Source organism: Mesocricetus auratus, unplaced genomic scaffold, assembly GCF_017639785.1.
Source record: "Mesocricetus auratus isolate SY011 unplaced genomic scaffold, BCM_Maur_2.0 Super-Scaffold_100003, whole genome shotgun sequence".
In the NCBI taxonomy this organism is placed as follows: Eukaryota; Metazoa; Chordata; class Mammalia; order Rodentia; family Cricetidae; genus Mesocricetus; species Mesocricetus auratus.
The window spans coordinates 109678672-109702729 of NW_024429188.1; the positions used below are offsets into that span (position 1 = coordinate 109678672).

The following is a 24058-nucleotide window of genomic DNA, read 5'->3' on the forward strand; positions in this document are numbered from 1 at the left end:
CATTTAACACTGTAACTATTTGAAGTGAAACAGTTCAAAGTATAAAGCTGTTAATTTTGAACGAGTTACCAGTACCTGAAGCAACAGTTTTTATAATTAAAAGGCCCAGGGACTACAGAGTAGTCATGTTTGATGAGCTTCTCATTAATAGTATTGAACAAAATAAATTCATAACTGCATTTACAGCCATCATAGTATGCTTCCAAAATCTTACAAAAACTTAGAAAGACTGAAGAGTCAAAACCCTTGAGATCTGAAAAGTTATTTTTGCCTCTTCTTTTAAAGATAACTTTCTGTCTTAGTAGAATAAAGTTGCAATGAATACTAATGAGTATATTTTATAGTTAAGATAATTTTCACTTGTTCTTAGTGTTTTCTGTTGATCTACAGGTTGAACTACAGTGACTGTAAATCACTGGCATAAATTACAACTGCAAACAGTTAAGGGCAAATTAAAAATAACTTGATCTAACTGCAATTATTGAAGAGGATACAGTGTTACCAAACTATGTGCTTCATTTATCAGCTCAAGGTATAGATAAAAATTGAATGTTTGGATTGAGACAAATTCAAGCACATCCTATGATATTGATTCTATAATGCCATCTTCAGTGCAGTCAACAGAGGAAGCTGGTTTTCCTTTGTAAAATGCTGCCACTCAAAACAAAAGCATTGACAATTGGAGGTGTTATTGCATTCTTCCTCTAACAAACATGATGCTTAATATATAAATAGAATTTGGTGATTATTGATTTGCAATCACAGTGCATAGAAGATACTGTTTACTAATAAACTGAAATAGATCAAGTTTTGAATGTTCAGAATAAATTTTGCTTGATAATTTTGACTTAAATTGTATCCATGCATACTCTAGAAAATCCTTAAATATGTCCTGCAAGATCATTGAGTATAAGACTTTATTTGAATAGTTCCTTTTAATAAATTTCATTTTTCTTTACTGGACAAGTCTCACCTTGGACACAGAGGTAAAGAAGTCCAAGCTTGCAAGGTGCTGTGGAACCTTATGAAAATTACAGGTGTTCTTCAGTGATTCTCCTAGATTTTCTGGAACTTCTAAATAAAACAAAACTGTAGAATAAAAGTATTATCCTGTGTTCCAGGACATCATGGACCAGGGTGGCAATGATAGATTATGTGACCTTGGGTAAGTCATGCTCTCTTTCAAGCCTTTCTTGAAATGATAGGGACGAAATAATCTGATTTGGAAAATTCATCTGATTTATCTGATATATATGTTACTCCATCTTCCATTGATGGTCCTTAAGCAGGGAAGATGTCTAGTCAGCAAAATTTTCTTGGTCTACCCTTATTCTGATAAAGACCATTTAGGGTAGTCATTTGAAAGGCTAAGCTTTTTCAACTTATTTCTCTTCAAAGGTCCATCTGAAATCACATATGCATTTAGGATTAAATACTCAAGCCTTTGTTCACACAGTTGACTTTGTGGCATGGTCTAGGCATCTGGAAATAGTAACCGAGAAAATGCTGCCTATAGGCTAAGCCTTACCTCTTTTTGATACACACAATGAAGTCTGTGAAAAAAAACTTGATAAATTCAAAGGGTGATTGGTGGGCATGGATATAATCTTAATTAAATGCTTCCATTAGAATCTCTTAAAACATTCTTTCCTTAAGAATACATTGGTTTAGTTCTTAATCATGATGGTTTTATCCAGTTCCCAATACACATTTCTGTGTAACTGCTTCATTACATACTGAAAATAAGGCTTAGTGAATTTTCATGATGAGAATTGATGCAGCAGCATTTCAGCAGCTGTACCAAGCATGAGAAAAATGAATATTTTCTGAAGTACTGAGTATGAGGAGAAAATAATAGCCATGTTTGTGGCAACTCATCTGCAACCTTACCAACATGTCAGCAATAATACCCTTCTGTAGCTAGAGTAGGGGGTTCCTTAGTAAAAAGTGATTGTTTAGATTCTGGTTTCCAACCTAAAATGACATTGCAAGCAAATCTGAAGCACAAAAAACATCATGCAACAGTTGACTTTTGTGCTGATATCTCTGTCTTATTAAAATTATTTTTTATATTGTCAAGACCTACTGCATACATTTTTTTATATTTCTAGAAATTACAGGAGGAAACTGGTAATGCAAAGTGTGAAGATTTTCTCTATAAATATGTGTGATTTTCCAGAGTGGAGAGTAGTTTGCACTATGAAGAATAGTATTGAATAACATAACAAGCAGTTCCTGTGTGCTGGAGGATAACTGGGGAACCAAAACAAGGATTCAGCGTGAACAATACACAAAACCAAAATGCTCTTGAGTATCATAATCTTATGCCAGTAAATACATGCTTGGCTCCAGAACCCTGTAGTTGCCTGTGTATTGAACTAGAAAAAATCTTGTGAAGCTAGTCTGTGCCATAGATAGTGCTGGCTGTTCATAACAGCTGAAGAGAATCATCTGCAGCAGGTAGGACTTGGCAAACCGGGCATATCCTGCTATGGAGCAAAGGGATCCATGGCAGATACATGATTTCCTGGGGCTTCATGCGGAAATGGCTTCTGAAATAGGCACTGAAGCAAAATTTCTGAAAACAAACCAGAAGACCTAACAATAGTTTACTACAACATTGAAACATAAATGCTTATGATAATCTATTTTCCAAATAAATGTTTTAGGTATAACATGTATGTTTTGTCTACTACTTCTATTAAAAATATTGCTTGTCTTTATTTAACTGGTAATATCAAATCAGAAGGCTCAAAAATAATCTGTAACACAAATCAACAAAAATAATTATTGGTCAAAGGAATATGTTTTATTTGACCAATTTATCTGAAAAATATGTTTATGATGGCTGTATGGGCACTTAATTGATATAATATAATTTTAAAAGAAAGAAATAACAGTTAAAGTATGAAAAAATCAGATTAATATTTGATATTTTTTTACCATGGATACTTTTCAGCAATTAGGTTTTGAGCTCTGATAAATATTTGTTTCTGTGAATACTCCTTTAATCTTATTATCCTACCTAATCTCTACTCACCAAATGGTCCTTCTTTTGAAGTAGTTTTTCATGTTCTAGAATTACTAATCACGAATCTCACCATGGGAGTCCTTATTTTGTATATAGGTGCTTCTATATACATAGTCTTTACATGCTTCTCTGAGCATGTTTATACAAGGTTGCAGCAGACTTGGTTTGCACCATGACTGATGTTTTGTGAATAGCACATTGTATTCACTTAGTAAGCACACAAATGACATACTAAATGAGAAATTCAACCAATGTAGAAAATCAAAAATCAAATCACTGGACAGTTACGCGACTGAAATCCAAGGAAGTTACAGGGCATAAGCTCAATACAATTACTACTACACACTACACAGTGTTTATGTACAAATTTAGCATAAAATCAAGGTTCTCACTCAGGATGGGATTTTCACTGGGGATGAAGTAGCTGTCATTTGCAAACTTTAACTGAGACAGGAGCATTTCAATACTCAATGAGTAGATATACATATTTGTGTATCATTCAATGTTTGTGTGTATTTCTGTGTACATGCATATATGTACAGGTATAACTTCCCTACTTATGTAAATTAATATCAAGTAAATAGCAAATTATTTGAACTTCCCTTTGTACTTGAGTGTTGCCAATATCAAACTAATAAAAACACTGAATGGCTACACATATGACCTATAAGAAAAGACTTTTATTCATGAAAACAGCATTAAAGTTACTCCATACCAACTCCAGAATTTTAGCACAATGATTCAGTTTACATAAAACGATGATGGAAATATACATTGCCATTGCTTAATAGGGAGGATAATTCTCAATGTGATTGTTAATCATTACCATAATTAATATCCATTGCACAACATGGCTTCCTTAGAAGTTTGTCAACAGTATCTGACATGATGTACTTTTGAGTTGCCAACTGAGAGAAATATATTGTCCAATTACTTTAAAACACTGTCTTGTCTCTCTATAGGCTATTTAAAAATAAAGGTAGATACCTATTTATTACATACTCTCATTAGCTCTCTAAGGACTTCCCTCACGAATTTTTAAAGCGATTTGTGTTTAAGAGCAGGCAATACCCACAAAAGTAAACTACCATGGAAGATTGACTTGCTACTTCTTGGTTCTTGGTTCTATTGCAAATCTAACTTGTAATTACCAAGCACTGCGGAGTTCAAATCTTTCATATTGCCAGTGTCGTATTTTCTGGACCCAAAGTATCCAATTACCCTAGTGCTTGAAAGCATTTCCTCTGTGTAGATATAAGAACAACAAATTAAAAAGTTTTACAAACTTTTAGAATATTATAGTATTTCATATAGGAGATAGTAGAAACACTTTCTTTACTTTTTCCTTCTCCAATGCTATCCTATAAATCACTGGAAACTAAATAGAATAAAGAAAATTATACAATAAAATTAAATTAAATGTATACTAAGGCAGTTTTTATTTTTAAAAAGCCACAAAGTTATTTAGGTTCATTTGACCTCCCATTTGGTTTTAATTTAGCAAAAGACAAATCCCCTAGAAATCTGCAATTGAGAGACAATACTTGTGACTTACACTTGTAATTATTCCTAGTAAGGGACACCACCAATAGTTAGTCTGACTAGTTAAGTAATTGAATGAACACTGAACATGAGTATGGCCCTTGATTTGATGCCACTTGTCTACATAATGCAGTGGCTGAGAACAACTGCCTTGTGCTTGCTCTATATCGTGCCAACTTTCAGCACAATTTATGTATAGTTGTAAAGCCACAGAAATCATAACTTATAATTCTGTGCACTTCCTTTGCTTCAGTTAGCTTATAGACACATGATCTCAAACCACCTTATCGGAAATGCAGCTTTTTGAATATTTTTCTGCTCTCAGTAGAACTATAATGCAATTGGTTCAATTTTTTTCAACCACAGAAAATGCATCAAGTGGTTGACTGATATTTTTGGTTACTTTAGAAGAAGCTAACTTAAGAATAGTCATTTACTACATTAAGTGTAAGCAACTAGAAACCAGTCAAGCTTGCAGTAGAATGTAGAGGTTCTGAAGCTTCTGTGAATTTATTTGTGTTAATAGCTCAGATTGAATACTAATATTTGACTACTTGAAGTTATGTTGAATTTTAAATGGAGAGAATACGAAAGGATCAAAGTATGTTGATTTTGACACTGTCTGACAACTCTTCTCTAAGGGAATGCCAGTACAAAGAAATACAGATTGCAACTGTGCTTGTTAGGAAAACATCTTTTAACAGAGGCTTAACAATTAAATTTAGTGTAAACAGTATTATAAAGCTATATATATTACCCTCAAATTTGAGTGATATAATCAGTTTGGCTACTGTTTTACTTTTTCTGAAAAACAATGAAAAGATAAATATATTTAACAAGAGGTGGTTTCAGAAATAACACTGTACCAAACAATTTTATTGATGGTTCCAGAAAAATGGTATTTAATAAAATCTAATATCTTGGTGTAATTCAAAGCAAACAAAATTCATTAGAGTTGTTTTTTGCTGTGATTTACATTAGATTTCATAGCATTACTTGGTTTTGTATTAATTATTCTAAAATAGAAATAATCAAAACAGGGTAAAACAATATAATACATATTCTCTACTTTATTTCAAAATAGTAACTATAAATACATTCTTAATATATTTTCTCCCTAACTCTTTGGATGCAACGATGACAACAAAACTGAAAAAGAAAAAAAAGAAACATAAATGAAAAGCTCACTGTGCTCATTTCATATATTATCCATGTAAGTCATGCAAATGTAATTGTAGATTAATATTATCGCCATACATTTCTAGGTTGACTTTGATATTTCTGAAATGCCTATGACATTACTCATGAGGCCATGCCATTTAATATTTATGCGACCTTATGGCGTACAAAACTAAATGTTTTTGAAAAGCAATTAATGGTAATGGTCTTTAATAACTTTCTAATTAATATATTTGTTTCTACTGTTATTTAGAATGAAAAACTAAGTATGAGATATAAATTGCCTTATATATTTGAATCACTGTACTTTAATAGCTGCTTTCTCATAAAATTACACAAAGATTTACTTTTAAAGAATTGAATCATTTTATTGATTTCATAAAAAAATAATTTAAAACTTGATTTATATTACATGGACACAATATATTATCTCACCCCTTCACTGATTTCATAAGATCTAGTTTTCTCTGCAACTGTTCTAACACAGTCCATACACAGGAATATAATGCCAAGAAGGCAATGATGTCTCATACCACATTAGAGATAATCACTTCTTGGCTTTTTAATATTTGAATCAAATACAACTAAAAATGTTTTACCATGTGCATATCATATCTCAAGGGGTTAAACTAACGTCAAGATTATAGCTGAAGCCAACAAAACGCAGATACAGTATTTAAACTGCTCATGTACTCAACTCAGAATTTATACCTAACTATGTATCATAAAAGATACAAGAAGAACTAATGAAAGACAGGTGCAAAATAGCATACACTGTATAATGTAGGCACAATGACTTTAGTTAAGGAAAGTATATTAGCCTTAACCAAGAATTTGTTACTTCCATTTACAATTAGAACCACCAAATAAGCACATATAGTTAAATTAATTTTTCTTAAAATTTTTTGAGCATTTATAGCTTTCAGCAGTAAAGTGTGAGTAGCCAATATACTACAGCAAGCTTTGAGATGGTGGCAGGTACTCTTGCCGCTGACAATTTTGCAGAAACCTCGAATAATCTTCCAAACATCACCACACTGAATAAAAAACATCATCCCAACAACCTATTAGCCCCAGCTTATGCATGGAGCTTTCTGGTTCCTCCTGTAAGTGTCCATTTAATATTTCTGAATCCATACTTTAATGATGGGATAAACAAAAACACTTTGTCGTAAGCCTTTGCATCTTTATCCTGTCAGTGTGCATTAGGAGCCCTTTAATCCATGGATGCATGCATGCATGGTAATGGCATATTAAATGTCCTTATGAAACTGCAGATGAAAATTAGCATTTGAACACACTTCTTTTCTTTCAAGATCAGAAAGCAATTATTTGTTTGGATGTATTTATAGTCATATAAAGTTTTCACAGACATTGTCATGGAACAGAAAATTACACATTAAAGTTTTAAGAGCACCAGCACATACATAGGGAGATTTTATTTGCTATCTAAAAAATCTCCAAATCTATCTATCTATCTATCTATCTATCTATATATGAATATATACCCAAACACACATGTGTGCGCGCACACACACACACACATATACACACACATATGTACACACTCCTGTAATAATGTCAAATATTCCTTAAAAATTTGGAACAAACACATAAAATACTGAAATTAGTATTTAATAAAAGGATTGCTGTTACTACTTAACTGTAATATCCTTTTGGAAGCTGCATCAAAATATCTGCAACTTGAAATTCATAAAGAATGTCTGTTTGCCTTATTAGCTACTTTACTTAATAATACTGTAATTCATCACACCACACACACACACACACACACACACACACACACACACAAACAGCTGGCCAAGAAGGCAATGAGATTCTGAATATTGATTTGCTAATCAGAGATCCTAAATATCTTCAGATCTCAACCCATTATCAAATACTTCATTCATTTGACCAATTTTGACTTAGAACTTAACAGCATACGCAAACACAGGGGCATATCAGTTGTGGTTGTAGATCATGAATTCATCTGAGACCAGTAAAAGCATTTTCAGTGTGGCTTTGGTAGCCAAGACTGCCATGATGTTTACAGTTCTACTAGATTATCTGATAGTAGTCAGAATGATGAAGAACAGGATACTGATGCATACATGATATTATTAACATTAGTCATTAATTTGTTATATATTGTAATTAAAACTATTTGAACTAAGCTCATAGAATCCTGAAAAGCAAGACAATTGATGGCAAATAACAACTGCCCCAGACACAATACTGTAAAACTAAGGAACCTATTTTAAAATGCACAGCTGGCAACAAATCTGAAGATAATACGCTAAATTCACAAGAATAGCACAGATTTTTTTTTTAATTTTGTGGGGCTTTTTGTATTTTTTTTGCTTTTAAATTATACCTGATCACAGAGTTCAAAATATTTCTGTACACATTAGCTTCAGTTTCACTTTAGTACTTTTTTCTTATCTAAATTTATACTTACTGACAAATTTGCCGTGATCAGGAAAATAAGTCAGGCATATTAAATACATATTAGGGAGTACATGTTTTCCTATTTAGTATACAAAGTACTTCATAAATATGAATTATGTTACAAAAATAGCTTTGGGTGCGCTCACACGGTAAGCACTTTGCTAATTTGGGACAACCTTTAAGGATTGTGGGTATTTGACACAACTGAGAACAAACTCTAGTTTAATTTAAGCCAGGTTTAATTCTGATAAACATTTTTTCTCTATATCACCACAAATGCTATGTAACTCACATTGAATTTTTTCCTTTAAGTTTTGATGTATAGACAGGTAATACTTAAAGTGTTCAAATTTTATAGTTATGTAATGCATGGTATATTTTAAACAAGTATTTGCACAATTTAACATTATAAATCCAGTGGTTTCAAGATGCAGGCCATAAATTTTACCAATTTACAAATACTATCAAATGTTCTCTCTTTGCATGCTTATTTGTTTTTTACACTTTTCAGGTAATCTTTACACAGAGTTGTTACAATGCCACAAATCAAAAGGGTTATTCCAGTTTCACCAACTTAATCTACGTGCAAGATGAAGGACGCAGCTGAGATACAAACACTGGTACCAGTTTTCTTGAATTTGCTTTACAAATTCACAAAGAGATGGAGGTTTTGTATCAGAGTACAAAACTGATTTGCCTCTTGAGGTTAAATTCAGTGTGTTTTGTTTATAAAGCATCCCTTTGGCAATAGAGTTTGCAGTATCCCCACAGGACTCCACAGTATAGGTTTTATGTAGTAAAATCTATTAAGGATATTCTCTTCTACTTGACACATCATTACGGCTACAGTTAATGAGATACCCTTGGAAACACCTGTCTCTATGCCTAATGATAATATAGTATTTGGAAGTTAGAAGTCAACAAAAGGCACTTTCATCATTAAATAATGTCCTCTGTATGTAGTTGGATTACATGACCTATATCTTGTTCAAAGCTGTTTGCTCCTCAAGGACCTGCAGATAGTCAGGAGAACTCTGAAGTTTTGCCTTCAGTTCAAAATACTCACTCTTCCTTTGTTCCACAACAATTTTACTGTGGTTACCACCTATCAGTGACTTCTTGCTTTTTTTATCTTGTTGTTTTTCTGGATAGCGAATTTCAAAGCCACTGACACCAATGCTGTTATACTCCTTTTTGCTTTCAAGAAAATTCTGAAGAAACACATTGGAATCTCTGCTAGGGAACAGTTCATCCAGCTCGTCAATTGTGCTGAGTCTCTTCCTGGTATCTACATGCAGTAAGTCTTTGTCTTTGTCACCAGCATTTCTTAACGTGACCTTCTGTCCTGGAGGGTCTGAAAACATGAACCCACTTTCAGACTCTTTCAGGCCACAGCTGTGACTCTTGCTCATCTGTTCTATGGTTTGTGGAATGAATGCTTCTGTGCTCAGTCCATCTTTTTTATTAGTTTTGTGGTCATGCTTCCTTAGTTGCAGCTGCATGGAGCCACACTCAGGGTTCCCCAGTCCTTCATGCTTCACTGTGGGTTTCTTGTTGCGTCTCAGCACAAAAACAAGAAGGCAGAATGCAACAAAGACAGTTAAAATGAGGACCACCAAGATACTTAAGATTAAAATAGACAGCGGCACTGGGCCCCCAGGAGGACTTCGAATGGGACCCAATGGAGTGGTGAATGTAATTGCAGGTACAGGGCTTGTGAATGGTGCAGATGGCTTGTTTAAAAGTTTAGGACATAATATTTCATTTTTGAGGGACTTCAGTTCAATGTTGGCAAACTGAACAGGAGTCTCACATTTCAGTTCTTTCACAACAATTCCATCATTTAACTTCTCCAGCCACAGCTTTAATGCTACCAAGTCACAAGTGCAGTCCCAAGGGTTGCCCTCCAAATCAATTTGTGTAAGAGACTGCAACTGGTCGAGGACTCCGCTGACAGGTAGATACATGAATTTGTTATTCCTCAGGTTCAGTCTCGCAAGGGGTGCTCCAGAAAAAACATAAACTGGCAGGCTCTTTAAGAGATTGTTGTTCAAGTACAGTAGCTGCAAATTGGGCAGGGAGTCAAAGGTGCCTGCTAAGATTTCCTTAATCAAATTGTATTCCAAATACAGATACTGTAGGTTATGAAGGCCTGAAAATATTTCAGGGTACAGCCTTTCGATCTGATTGCCATTGAGATAAAGCCTGCGTAGATTGGTAAGATTGTGGAATACTTCTCCTTTGATTACCGTAATCTGATTGCTGCCTAAATGGAGCAAATCCAGTCCTTCAAACTCAGTAAAGTCTGAAATGTCCACATCTTTGATGTTATTGCCATTGACATGCAACTTCTTGGCATTTAAAGGTTTCGGTATCAGTTCAGACATGGACTGTATATTTTTCTCTTGGCAATTCACACTCAGTCCCAAATCAGAAGGATGTGTTTTGCAAAAGCAAGGTGCCGGACAAGGTGTAAGAGGAGGCACTCTAGTTTGGTAAGACACAATTTGACTGAGATTTCGGTTGGAGAGGGCTTTGCCTGCCACTATTCCAGAGATTTTGGAAGGATTTGTTGTTTTTGGTGGTTTGGTCACTAATCTGTGCAAGGTTGTTTGAGTAGTGTGACCAGTGGGAGTGGTGTAGCCATTTTCCAGTTGAGATGGAGGCAGAATGCGAACGTCAAAATCACTCCCTGTGCCCATGGGACACAATTCCTGCTTGTTGGTTTCCTTTAAAAGCCTTCCATATAAGTCACTGGGAGTTTCACAGATAGCTTCTCCTATGTAAATGTTATATGGCATATTCTCCAACCAAGCCTTTAGAGGCAATAAATCGCAGCTACAGTTCCAAGGGTTATCTTCCAGCTGCAATTCAACGACCCGGCCAATGTGTTCCAGAACTCCAATATAGGGGAGTTTCTGGATTCTGTTTCCTCGTATATCCAGATGGGTTAAAGATGCGAATCGAAAAATATTATCAGGAAGAAATGAAATCAGATTGTCATTAAGAATGAGAACTTTCAGTTTGTGGAGCTTATTGAAGGCTCCTCGTTCAATATACTTGACTAAATTGTAGTCAGCCTGGAGATACTCCAAGTTCTCTATGCCAAGGAAAGTGTCAGCTCGGAGAATCTTTAATTCATTGTTGTTCAAGTGCAACTGCTTTAATGCATTGAGCCCGAGAAAGGCTCCTCCCTCAATGTTCTGCAGTTTATTATTTCCCAGATGCAGAGACACTGCATGAGAAAAATTCACGAATGTATTTGGATAGAGGATATTTAAGAAATTGTTTTGGAAATTGAGGTGATAAAAATTAGACCAAGGGGGTTTCAATTGGTTTGGCCTGTAGACTGAAACCTTCTCACAGTTGACATAGAGCACATTCTCAACTGACACGCAGGAGCACACATTGCAAATTTCCACTGATATGTCAGAATCTGCATTTGTTGAAGAAATCAGGCCTGACACAATCGCAAAGAGACAAAGAAACATCTTCTTGCAATCAGCAAACAACTCTATGCTTCTGAATAAAGAGAAATAATCTAAAAAATAAAAAGAAAACAGTTTTTCAGTGTTCATTCTTTGAAAAGAAATATTTGTGCTTAAATTATATTATTGTGAATACAGGCTACAATCTCTAGCATTGTACTTCTTAAGGCAGTCAGATTTGCACTCCACTGAACAACAGTAACCACAAAAATGTCACATTCTTCATATCTATAATTTGTACAAAATGTACATGTGTAGACTAAATGACAAACAGTAAGGTAAGAAAGGAGATTTCAAACCACACTTCACATTAATTTCAATTTTTAACTTAAACCACCAAATTTTACCCTTAAGCTTGCTATTTGAACGAAAATGCACATACCTATCGGATCCATTAATTCATGTCCTCTACACCACAAACATACCACAACTGGTGGAAATCTATTCTCTAGGCTTCTGCTAGATACAGAGGCTGGATAGAGACCATAACTGAACTCAGATTTCAGCCGAGGATGGCAGTGGGAGGACTGGGTTCCTTTAAAGAAGACAGTTAAAGGAAGTACATGAAATGTGCCCTGAAAAGAAATTCGCCTGAGCTTTGGCACTTAGGTAAGCATGTTGCCATGAATCAGTTTGTTCCTGTAATCTGTTTTCAAAAGCACAAGTGATCCTATGGGGCTCTAAAAACTGTCAGATTAATAAACAACACCTACTTTGCTGTCAGTCATTTCCCAAATGGGGTTAAAAAGCTTTTTGTCTTTAGGTCCTTGGAAGCAGAAAAGGGACCTGCGTATTCTTGCACTGCTCAACTGATTTCCAGGCAGTATTTCCACCCACTAGAAAAGGCTTTTCTGCCTGTCTGGCCTTCATCTGTTTTTCATTTCTCAGTTTGAACCCAGTCCCCACTGACCCCTTGGTTGAAATTCACCTTCACTTTGGTCACAGCCTGTCACTGCTGAGGAAGAGGAGTCCACATGTTACAGTCCTGGAGCAGCTTTATCTGCAGAAGCAGATAAATTCGATTCTACATATTTCAATTCCACATAAGGCTTTCAGTTCCCAAACACCCTCCCTAAAAGATAACCCCATGCCCCTGCCTGTAAACAAATGAAGAATTACTTCTTGGAAGAGTTTAATGACTCAAAAAAATTAACCCTTCGAAGCAACCGCTTAAAAACCTGTGCGCACACAGACACACACACACACAAGCAAACAAAACACACACACATGAGAGAGAGGGAGGGAGGGAGGGAGGGAGGGAGGGAGAGAGAGAGAGAGAGAGAGAGAGAGAGAGAGAGAGAGAGAGAGAGAGAGAGAGAGAGAGAGAGAGAGAGAGAGAGAGAGACTGTTTTGCCTCATGGAGAGGAATTAATGGAACACAAACACTATGTATTTTATTGATGCAATTTTAGGCTTATGAATCTTTCCAATAGTGAATGGGAGGAACCTGGATGCAGTTTTCATAAGGTCACTACTGAACATTAATTAAATAAATAAAATACTCAGAAAAACAATGAGAAAATGGTGCAAGGAAAAAATGTGTCACACAGAAACTCCTTTTTCCCCTTTTTTTCCCTTCACAAGGAATCAGCTAGTGGTAAAACCAAATGCGTCTCAAGGTAGAAAATCCATTAGCCAAGACACAGGAAGGTTTACATTTTAAGCATCTTGGTTCAGAATATAGCCGGTATCACTGGGATGCTATTTGACTGCCATATATGTAGGCATTTCCCCTATTCACTGTTATAGCATGACTGTCGTTGCAAAAAAAATGTCATATATTTTTAAGCATGACATCACCCAAAACAACTTCAATTGTAAAATCAAAATTTCACTTGGTCTTTTTTGCCTTGTGTTAATGTAGCTTTCAACAGCTATTTTGGTTCAGTTGAGTCATTTCTTCTTCCTAACCACCCCCACGCAAAAACAAAGAAATCAAAATGCAACCAAAGTAAAAACAAACAAAACACAAAAATCAAGACAAACACAAGACAAAATTCAAATAACCAGAAACCCTCAAAAAAACAAGAAGGAGAAGCACAACAGATGTGACAATGCATGAAGAGCTGCCCTCTCAGTCATTTCTACTTTAAGTAGCAAGGGGGGTGGGGGAGGCGCAAGGACAAGCGAGGAAGGTCCCAAATGCAGTTCCAGACAAACAGAGAAAGCCAAGAGCAGCTGGAGCAAAGAAGCAAGGCAGAGGAAGTGTCAGCCCACCAAGGAGAAGCAAACAGGCACTCAGGCACCGAAAGGACAATAGTTATTGAGAGCTGGAGAACTGTGAAAAACGAGGTTAGAAAATAAAAGTAACTGTAGGGAAAAGAGATACCACTAATATATTCTAAAAATCGTGACAACAGCAAAAATACAAACCGGGAAAGAAAACCTTATAAAGTATGGGTTGGGAACCCCAAACTCAGGCTTCCAAAAGGGTCGGATTTGGCTTTCCTTTTTTCCCATCACTTGGTGGTGCCTAGCAAGACGTCCAGCTCCCAAGGCTGCCCAGAACTGCACAAACCTTGTCCTACCATAGACCCAGCATCCACCAGAGTGCCGCTCCTAGCGCTCCATGCCCAAGAGGAGAAAGCGAGCCTGCGGAGTGCAAACCGCTGCCAAAGGGGTCAGCAAGTCGATGTGGCACCTCAACAGAAGATATAGGAAACCTTAGCTGCCCCCTCCCTGCCTGAGGGCCAAGGTGGAGGTGGGGTGGGGGAGAACAGTGGAAAGACCGACCGTTGTTGCCCCCAGAGCGCTATCTCGAGCTCGGAGGCGAAGCAGTTTGAGGGGCCGCTGGCGTGTACCGCAATGTTTTGCCGCATCCCGGTGCCCAGAGCCGGCGCGCAGCCCCCTCCTGGGTACCCGGCCCGAGCAGCAGCCTCACAGGCGGGCGGGGGCGGGGGCGGGGGCGGGGTACTGTGCACGATGTCGCGGGGGCCTTCAGTCCCGCTGCGCACACATTTCTCCGCGCACTCCCGTCCCACAAGGGGTAGGCTGCTGGAGTTTTCTCCGGCCTCGCTAGATCCGAATGTGCAGTGGGGTGAGCAAGAGGAAGAGATGACTAGTTCAGGCCTCGAGGGCTATCGCACTGGGGCATCAAAGACCCATTCGCTACAGTCAGAGTGACTCCATAGTTCTGTTGCTTTGAGCTGTGGCCCGGGCATAGCCCCCCACCCCCACCTGCCCAGGCCAGCTATAGGATCCTGTACACCCAGGCAGAAATAAACTCAACATTTAGGAACCTTGCAAAGAGTCGCTGCTAATGTTCGCCTGGCTTCGTTGGGCTCTCAGAGTTACCCACAGGCTCTTCCACCCATATTGCATGTCTTGCTGAGTGCCAGCAGTCTCTGAGCAGTTGGCCGGCCACCGCCTGAAACCCCACATTCAAGTCCACACACAGTGCCTGAGAGTAGGGCACAGAACACAAAGCCGCCCAAGGCAGCAGCCCTGACAGCACACTGTGCCACAGACCAGGACTCTTTCCCTGATGGATGCCTAGCCTGCCCCAGGGGCAGGGATGTTAAGGACACCCGGATTCTTTCGGTCCTCGAGGACAAGGGATCAAGTGGGTGGTGTGTGTGTGTGTGTGTGTGTGTGTGTGTGTGTGTGTGTGCGCGTGTGCGTGTGTGTGTTTGTGTGTTCTTTGGGGTGGAGGTTAGCCAACATGTTCACTTCGTTTACTTAACGGCCCCCAAACCAACATGACTCCAACTAAAAATAATAAGCTACCTGCTTCCCTCCAAGCGCGCACACATACACTGTGCCAAGCCCAGCCAAGAAGAAGCAGCGCGCCTTTCCTTGCAGCTCGCGCTGCCAGGGCTTGAAATTCACCCACCTCTGGAGCCTCAGGTCCTGTAGAGGGTCCACCGCGTTCCGATTCACTCCGCAGTTTCCGCGATGGTCTCTAGTTATCTGGGATCTAGCTTCTTGGTGCCCGCTCGCCGGTCAAACCCACCGAACAGCCTTTAGCAGGCAAGCAAGCGGGCAGCGGCGCGCGCGCGCACCCGTCCAGACACCGCGCGCGCGCACCCAGACCCTCACACTCGGGCTGCACCTTTACATATGCGCGCCGATTCCCCGCCCCCGCCCCCGCCCCCTGGCTCACTTGCAGCCCTCCCTCCGGACACCCAACCACTTCTATCCCCTCTGATTCCCGCACCCCTTGACCCTCCTGAAGACACCCACACTTCAATCCTGTCACACACTGGGAAAGACAAAATGCTTCCCTTCTGGCATCCACCTCCTCTTTTGCCAAAAACACCCCGTAGCGAGGAGCGACCCTGAACCTCAGGCACTGGAACCCTAGTTCCCTTCCCCGGTTGCACTAACCTCCATCATCCTATCACATATGCACACTCCAGTCTTTTCTCTTCCTCCAGCACTCCAACAAGGAAAGGGACGCGCGCGTGCACGCGCTCGCGAACACACACACACACACACACACACACACACAGGCACGCACGCACGCACACACACGAGGTGTCCCTCTGAGGGAGCAAGCAAGAACCCAAGGGGAAGGAAAGAAATTTTGGAAAGCCTTGACCGTGGACATGGGAGTGGGGGCTGGGACAGGGGACACAGGGTCTTCAAGTCTGCGTGGTGGAATTGAATAATTCCAGAGTAGAGGGGTGAGTTAACAACAATGACATTGAAATGCGCCAGTTGTTCTCGGCTTTATAGCATGGGTATGGTACCTTTGGCTAATTGTCACCAGGCAGAATGGGGCTTTGGGAATACTTCAGTAGCTGGCGATCCTGGATGGAACCTTTTCGGGACCAATTTCCTGGATCCAGCGGTATTCGCACTCCCCCTACCTGTCTGCATGTGAGGGGCCAGAAGGTTTAAGGCAGAAGTGTGAGGCTTTAGTCCAAGTGAGCTTATTTAGCAGGATTGGGAGGAGATGACTTAATTCTATGTAGTTTAGAACTCCACAAGCCTTCTGCTGAAAGGTGTTAAGCAGGAATTAAGAAGCTGAAGGTGAGGATAGGGGGTTAAGAATAGGGGGAATAGAGCCATGGGACAGGGAGAGATGCTGTACTTGAAACTAAAAGGGGGCAGGAAAAAGAAACACACACACACGTGCACACACAACACACGCACGCACGCACACGCACACACACGCACACACAAAGAAAACAGGAGGGAGAAAAAAATCACTTTGGCTACTGAGCATGCCCAGTTTCAAGCTCAAGCCCGATAAGAGAGGCTTTGTGTGCATTCCATTTCTCCAGGCTTTTGAGGTGACCAGGAGGGGACATTGGTTGTGGGGTGGGTGGGGGTGGATGGGAGTCTTTAAGGAGGGAGTGGAGATTACATGATTTAGGCTGCACTGAGGGGACTATGAAGAGTGAAGAGGCAGAGGAACACTAGGGAGATAGAAAAGGGAAAATGAATAAGAAGAGTCTTCTTTAGTGCCCACTTGTCTCTACTATACTTAGGAGACTTTAGTATCTTACTGACAAAATCTAAAGGTTGCAGATCTCACCCTTATATAATCTAAATCTCTTGTATCCAAAGATTAATGTTTGTGCAAGAAAGTAGGAAGTCCTGAGGAAGAGCTAATGTTCAAACCAGTTTCGTGCAGATTGATAATTTAGCTAAAAAAGTAAAAGGAGCTAGGAGAGGGGACAGATAAGAGTTAGTTCTGCTATTGCACACCTTTCAAATGCTTGATTTAGAAATAAGAAATTTTGATTTTGCTTCCTTCCTCTGACTGCTGTTTTGTAGGTGCTTGGCTAAGAAAAAAAATGTCTCTCGTGACTTTCTGTTTACATGGGAAATGGTTTTAGGTAAATAAGTACAAATTATAAATATGAAGCTTTCCCTCGGAATTTCTAACAAACTATTTTTGCCATAATTCCAGAAAGATTTTCAGACCCATTTCTTGAGAACTGTGCTCTGCTCAGTTCTTTTATTCAAATCTCAATGACTCTAGCCACAATCCAGAAATGCTTTTGATTAAAAAGGATAAATTCTTTAAGTTGAAACTAGCAACAGCTTTGAAATCAGAGTTATGTTGAACACCTGAATTTCTACAGTAAAATGTTTAAGGCCCCACATTTTGGCAAACAAACAAATGGTGGGCAAAGGATTCATGATACTATTTTTCAAAAATATCCTACCTCTTATAATATCTATGTAGTTATCCATTTCTGTTTTTTGCTTTCATTTTTGTCATTTCATGAAGTTGCCTTTAGTTTATGTTCATGTAAATGCTAATGTTAGTTGAACACAAGTTTAACAGAGATGAATGTGCAGTATTTACATATTTGAATAGATGTGTGTATGTAAACTTATTTCATGACCTTGTTTCTTCATGCAACATTCATAAAGAGCTCTTACTCTATCCATATTCTCCATTGCCTCAATGCTTTTATCCTCTTCTCTTCTGAAAACAACCTAGAGGCAGAAATTGAGTGGACAGCAATGGTAAATTTGTCATATTCATTGTAAAACTACTATGAAATAGTGTTTAAAGAAACACCAAAGGATCAGGCCACAACAGCAAGTGTACTGGTGAGTCTTCTCTCACTGATGGAAAATCTGTTTCCTCCACAGGTAACAGCTGCAATATGTTGAGAAATTCCTCCAATGTGGTACATTTGAACAAACCAGATCCTGCTAATTAAGAGCTCAAATTTGCATTGCATATCATAGTGCGATTTAGAACTGGTAATGGCTAACAAAGTGAGTTGGCATTTTATTTTAAATTCGAAGAATTCAGGAAGCTACCATGGATTTTATCAAGGTAGGTGAATTGTTTGTCCTTTGCTATAAATGTTGAAAAGATTCAATAGAAGGAAGATTTTTTTTTGTTTCAAGTACTGAGATATCTCAAAAGGCCAGAGTTGGACAGTAAATATCAGATTATATAAATGCCCAAATTTATTCAACTTTTGAAACTGTTCTGAGGCTTAGCTATATTTAACTGCAATAACAACAGAGAGTTCTGTTTTATACAACAATGGAGAGAGAAGTCTGATAAACTGCAATTAATATTGCTACTAATGTTGGTGAGTGGTATTCAGTTCACCAAAATGAATCATTTAAAATAACATATTTTTCTACTTAAATAAATTAAACATAACAAGAAAATAGAACTAATATCTGTGTTCTTTATGTTTCTTCTGCTTGAGAAGTAATTTAAAACTGAGAATTGGAGTCCTAGATGTTCGTGTAGTATTTAGGTACAATAGCAAACTGAAAGAAATTTTAGTCTACAAAAGGAAATATATATGTAAATGAGAAATGTTAAATAAACTTTAGTACTATTGATGGTTATTTGAAAAACAGAGTTGATGCCTTTTATAAAGTACATGAATTCAAATGTGCACTATTTTTAAGCTACCTCTCCTTATTTCTCCAAATGTTGTAGTGAACATAATCTTGTCTCTGTAGGAGTACTTCCCATACTCTGATGATTCTCAGATATGCTGTGTATCACACATTCAGGATAAACAATTGCCAATTATTAACAACAGCAGGCCTACATATTATAATGCTAAATCTTGGCCCTAGACAGTGTGCTATCACTTTTATTCTGTCTTGGCCTTTATTGCTATTTAGCCATTATTTTGGCATGCAGGTACAACAGATTATTAAAGTCATTATAGAATACATATTATATACCATCTAGTATTTTATCAATTAAGAATTTGGCATTCCTTCTGCCCTTAAGTAGAATAGGAAAAAATTCTTTACTAGTTAATAATCTGGGAAGGGCTCGTTCATGATACAAAAAGTTTTCAAGGTCATTGGTCATAAAACTAAATTGTTTTTTCTCAAATTTTAGATTTTCACAAAATATTTAATTACTTTTAAGTTAATTTTTATTTACCAAGAGAAAAAGGATGAGTCATGAAGAAGTCTTTGGCAATTGAATCTACTTATTACTCCTTGAAAATCTTGTATTTGTGAAAATTTTATGTAATCTAGGTGGTGAAAGAAAGCTTTCAGGTCATAATTAAATGGTATAATGGTACCTACTACTTAGTGAATGCCTTTCCTTAGACATTATTTAGCTAAGGGCACAAGGGAATGATTAATTTTATCTTAAAAATACATCAGGGAAGCTAAGTAATTTGCTGAGCACCACACAGTAAATAAGTGATAGGATTTGATTGCATATCTTGGAGGCCTTTCTACTGCTCCCAAAGTCCCTTTCTGTAGAGACATTTTCACACCTTATATTTGAAAACTGATTTGAGTGCATGACAGATTTTCCAAAGGTAAATACTCAAGACATAATTGTTTTCACGTATTAAAGTATAAATATTTAGCACAAGAATAAATCAATAAAATTTGTGAAAATCGGTTTGTATCAATTATATATGAAAATGTCATAATAAAATTTATCTTTACTCTTTGCCAGTAGTGTGCTTGTGGTATGAATGTTGCTCTTCTGGTTCTCATATCGAGGGGATCCTCAGTCTACAAAGAGATCTCATTTTTCCCTTGTTAGGGACAGTTGCTTTTACTACTGCCTAGAGGAATTACATAAAAGAGTAGTATTCATACCTCACTTTATTCCAGGCTAGTGACAAATGTGCCACTCTAGGACATAGAGTGAATTGAAGGATGTGAGGCTGGTTAATCATTTATATATAACGAATCAAATAACTTGACCTTTTGTGTCCTCCAGATTATTTATAAAAGGGCTAATAACTTTTCTTACTCAGAAGCTATGTAGAGAGTTGTTAACATATTAAAGGTGGAGTATTCCAGTAATCATTAGTACTACTTATATTGTCTACAATATTTTTTGTGGTTTCCATGGATGCTAATAGGAAAATATCAATGTTTTGTTTATTATTTTCTTTGTGTACATTCTTTAGCTTGGACAAATCTTATCTTTCTCACTGGCTGTCAAAGATTATAGCCTAGAAACAAGTTGAGCTGGTCTCAATAACTCTAAGATAGCAAAGATTGTGAAATAAAAAAACACACAGTTAAGAGCTTAACAATCTTGTGTGAGAATTACTCCCATGGGCTCTACAAGTTCCATAACATCAGCTACAGCTTTATCAGGGAGACAGAAACTTGATGGAAATCTTTAGTTTTACCATGCTCAATTCTGTTTAGGGAACAAGAGTGCTATGTCAATCCAGCAAAACATTATTGTCATCATTTTTTCAAAAGGATTGAAGGTTCTTTTTACCATAATACTTTTATGAGAGTGTTATTTTTCCTTAGAATTACCAGCTTATACCTTTCCTTCAAAATTTATCCTGTTAATAACATATCCTCTTTAATTTTTGAAACTCCATGGACATTTTGAAACTTGAGTTGAAATCAAGGAGTATTGAAGCAAAGCAGAAAATATAATAGGAAATACATGAGTTATAGTATGACTGTACCCCAATTACTATATCAAAAAAGAATTTGTATCATTCTGATCTTCAAAGAATGAGTCACAGGAAGGCAGAGCATCTGTGTGAGCTAGTGTCAGATATCTTTGATTGACTACATTTTTTCAGTTCAAAATTGGAGCTTCTAATTGCCCCACTGTGACTCAAATTGAATAATGTCCACCCACATAAGGTCAACATAAGGAAACTGTCCTTAATCCCATGCCAAGGGATTAGTATAGCAAAAAATATGTCATCACAGAGAATTGCTGCTCCTTTTAATGTATATAACATTCTTGTTAATTGAAAATTTAGAGCTTAAAGAAATCATGAAGCCCTTTTTTTCTATTTTAACCACCACAATCAAGTTTGAAATACACATCAAGTAAACAATCACTGTTTTGATGAAACCCAGTGACAAAGAGCTAACTGAGAAGGGATCTCCAGTCATATCCCAGAATTTTAATTATAGAAAATTTGAAATCTTTGCCTTTGTAAATGAAAGGAATAAACTTTGGTCTATTAGGACCTAATGCATGTGAAATTTCCCCTCAAATAAACACGGACTGAAATTCTTATTTCCCTACTTAATAGGTCTATGATATTTAGAGCAATTATCTTCCTTGTTAGAAATGCCTCATCTGTCAAATGGGAATGAGAAAATAATTCTCCCTGAATTTGATGAAGACTAACTAATCTATATTGGTAAAACACCTCATATCATACACTTTCTAGAAAGCTATTTTTATTTTCTTTTTTCACAATGAGAGCAAATTTTGTATGTACAAAAAGCAAAGATTACATATCATACATTCATTTCCTACTTAAGTATAAATATGATAAGTAAACAACACAGATGGGATTCATTGTAGAGTTTGTTTTTCCATATTTAAAATTATTTCAAAGGTAGAACTATTGTTTTTAGTTAAATTTACAAACTCTTATTGATATACGTTATTTAATTTTCTATTTTCACTTCATTAATTGTGGCTTTAAAATAGCAATAATATCACTAGAGGCATAAGTATTATAAACTCAATGACTATTATAAAACCTGCCTTGACAGATCATAGTGGAGACACTATTACAAAAGCTCAAGAAATAAGCATTGCTAATATTTCAGAAAAATCCCTTGTCATGGAGCTAGAGTATTAAAAATGATCATTTTTCAGAATCTTATCACTAAATATCTTTAAGGAAAAATAGGAACTAAGAAAGAAATGGAGCAAAGTATTTATAATTTTATTGTTTCAACATGCAAAATAGGTTCAAGTGATTTGTGAGCACTAATTTATTATTTTATCAATAGCAACTATATATTTTAGTAACTTAATAACTTAACTCATATTTTTCTGTCTAAGAATAGTGTGTAATAATGACATGTGCTGTTTTTAGAGAAAAGAAAGTCATACCTGACAAGATGTAATGCAGTCATACTTAAGATAACATTAATGTGATAAATTATATGCAAATTAATTCAATCTCAGTCATTCAATAAGTATTCAGGCAGATATAATGTCTACTATAACTATCGTTAGTTAAATAAATCAAATATTCTTAGAATATTTATTGTTGGAAGTCCTGATATGGATGCTTTTTACAAATCCTTCTTATAATAAAATTATTCTAAGCTAAGAACTAAATAGTTCAGGGGGTGACCTCTAGCTAGCACATTTTTGCCCACAGAGCTAAGTTTTTTGAGCATTCTACTTCCATTTATAACTGAAGCTATTTTATGAAATTTCATTTTTATTATCTTTATGGATGAAGGACTATTCAGCATGCCAAAACTATGAGATCCAAGTACTCAGGGCGATGAGAAAAAAATATAAATGAACCATACAGTAATGACTCCTTTCATCTGCCTGTGTCTCAAGAGATATGAGTTTCCTGAACCTTGACGGAAGAAGATTTTCACTGATAGTCATTCTAATTTTCTCCTTGAAAATCTGTCCTATGTAACATATGATAGGGCATCCCTGTCTCTGGACTATAATTCTGGAAATCCGTTGTATTTCCCTTTCATATAACCCTGCTAGAAGACCAAATCTAAGTGTTGTTTTAAATATAGGAAATATCACAATTGTGCTTGTCATTTTTTTTCAGCTGAAAATCTCTTAGTTACCCTGAAGATTTAAACTTGATATCAGGTATACTAACAATAGTTATTTCCTTTGGTAAAATATGTTTTTAAAACTTTACTATATTGTAGGAAAGAGAAATTACTAAAGAAAGCAATTCTCATAAAAATAAATTAAAAGAGAGGGGGTGAAGAGGAAGAGAGTTGGTCATGGGGGAAAAGGAAGTTGAGGGGGTGGGGTAGAATAGGGGGAAGAGGGAATCATAGGATAGAAGACATATTAGGCACCAGAGTGACCTCGAGTGATCTAAAGGGATAACACCAATTGGCAAGCTAAGCAATAGTGGAGAGACCACCTCGAATGCCCATTCCTGATAATGAGCTTGATGTCTATAACCATCCGGGAGCCTTCATCCTGTGACTGATGGAAGCAGAGGCAAACACACAATTAATCACTGAACTGAACCCAAGGAACCCAGTGACAGAGAGAGAGGAGTGATGAGCAAATTGGCAAAGAATGGGCTGGCAAAACCAGCAGAGACAGCTGATCTGAACAGGGGAGAGCTCTTGGATCCCAGACTGACAGTGGGGAGGCCAGCATGGGACTGATCTGGACCCCCAAATGTGAGTGTCAGCGAGAAGGCCTGGGCAACCTATGGGGCCCTGAGATGTGGATCAATGTCTATCCCTGATATACAAACAGTCTTCATGTGCCTATAGCACAAAGAGGGATGCTTTCTCAGCCTGGATTCTTAGGGGGAGTGCCTGGACCCTACCCAGAGTAAAATGACAGACTCTGATATCCCCTATGGGGAAGGATTTGGCAATAGGGTGGGAGGGTGGGGGGAAAGGGGAGTGCGGGAGGAGGGGAGGGAGAGGGAACTGGGATTGACATGTAAAACAAGCTATTTAAAATAAAAAAATTGAAAAAAAAAGAATGTAC

At 37.3% G+C, this 24058-nt stretch overlaps 1 protein-coding gene and 1 long non-coding RNA gene across 5 annotated transcripts in view; one reads left to right on the plus strand and one right to left on the minus strand.

The window, feature by feature from the left end:
* Positions 1 to 3691: 3691 nt before the first annotated feature.
* Positions 3692 to 16109, minus strand: Slitrk4 (SLIT and NTRK like family member 4). 3 transcript variants are annotated; one of them, XM_013126176.3, is made up of 2 exons: positions 16018 to 16109; positions 3692 to 11744 (listed from the first exon to the last, which is right to left on the minus strand). In XM_013126176.3, the coding sequence occupies exon 2, from the start codon at positions 11692 to 11694 to the stop codon at positions 9181 to 9183; it is 2514 nt and encodes an 837-aa protein (XP_012981630.1). In that variant the 5' UTR covers positions 11695 to 11744; positions 16018 to 16109; the 3' UTR covers positions 3692 to 9180. The 3 variants fall into 3 exon arrangements, with proteins under 3 accessions (XP_012981630.1, XP_005087397.1, XP_040600612.1); XM_005087340.4 differs by lacking the exon at positions 16018 to 16109 and adding an exon at positions 15524 to 15747; XM_040744678.1 differs by lacking the exon at positions 16018 to 16109 and adding an exon at positions 14425 to 14499.
* A 12-nt stretch (positions 16110 to 16121) lies between these two features.
* LOC121140036 overlaps positions 16122 to 24058 on the plus strand; it is a 121783-nt gene continuing 113846 nt past the window's right edge. Inside the window, exons 1-2 of one of the 2 annotated variants that reach the window (XR_005876873.1) lie at positions 16122 to 16316; positions 18247 to 18436. This is a non-coding gene — a long non-coding RNA (uncharacterized LOC121140036). Of the gene's footprint in view, positions 16317 to 16822; positions 16929 to 18246; positions 18437 to 24058 lie in introns of those variants that run through there. The other variant, XR_005876874.1, reaches the window with a different exon arrangement.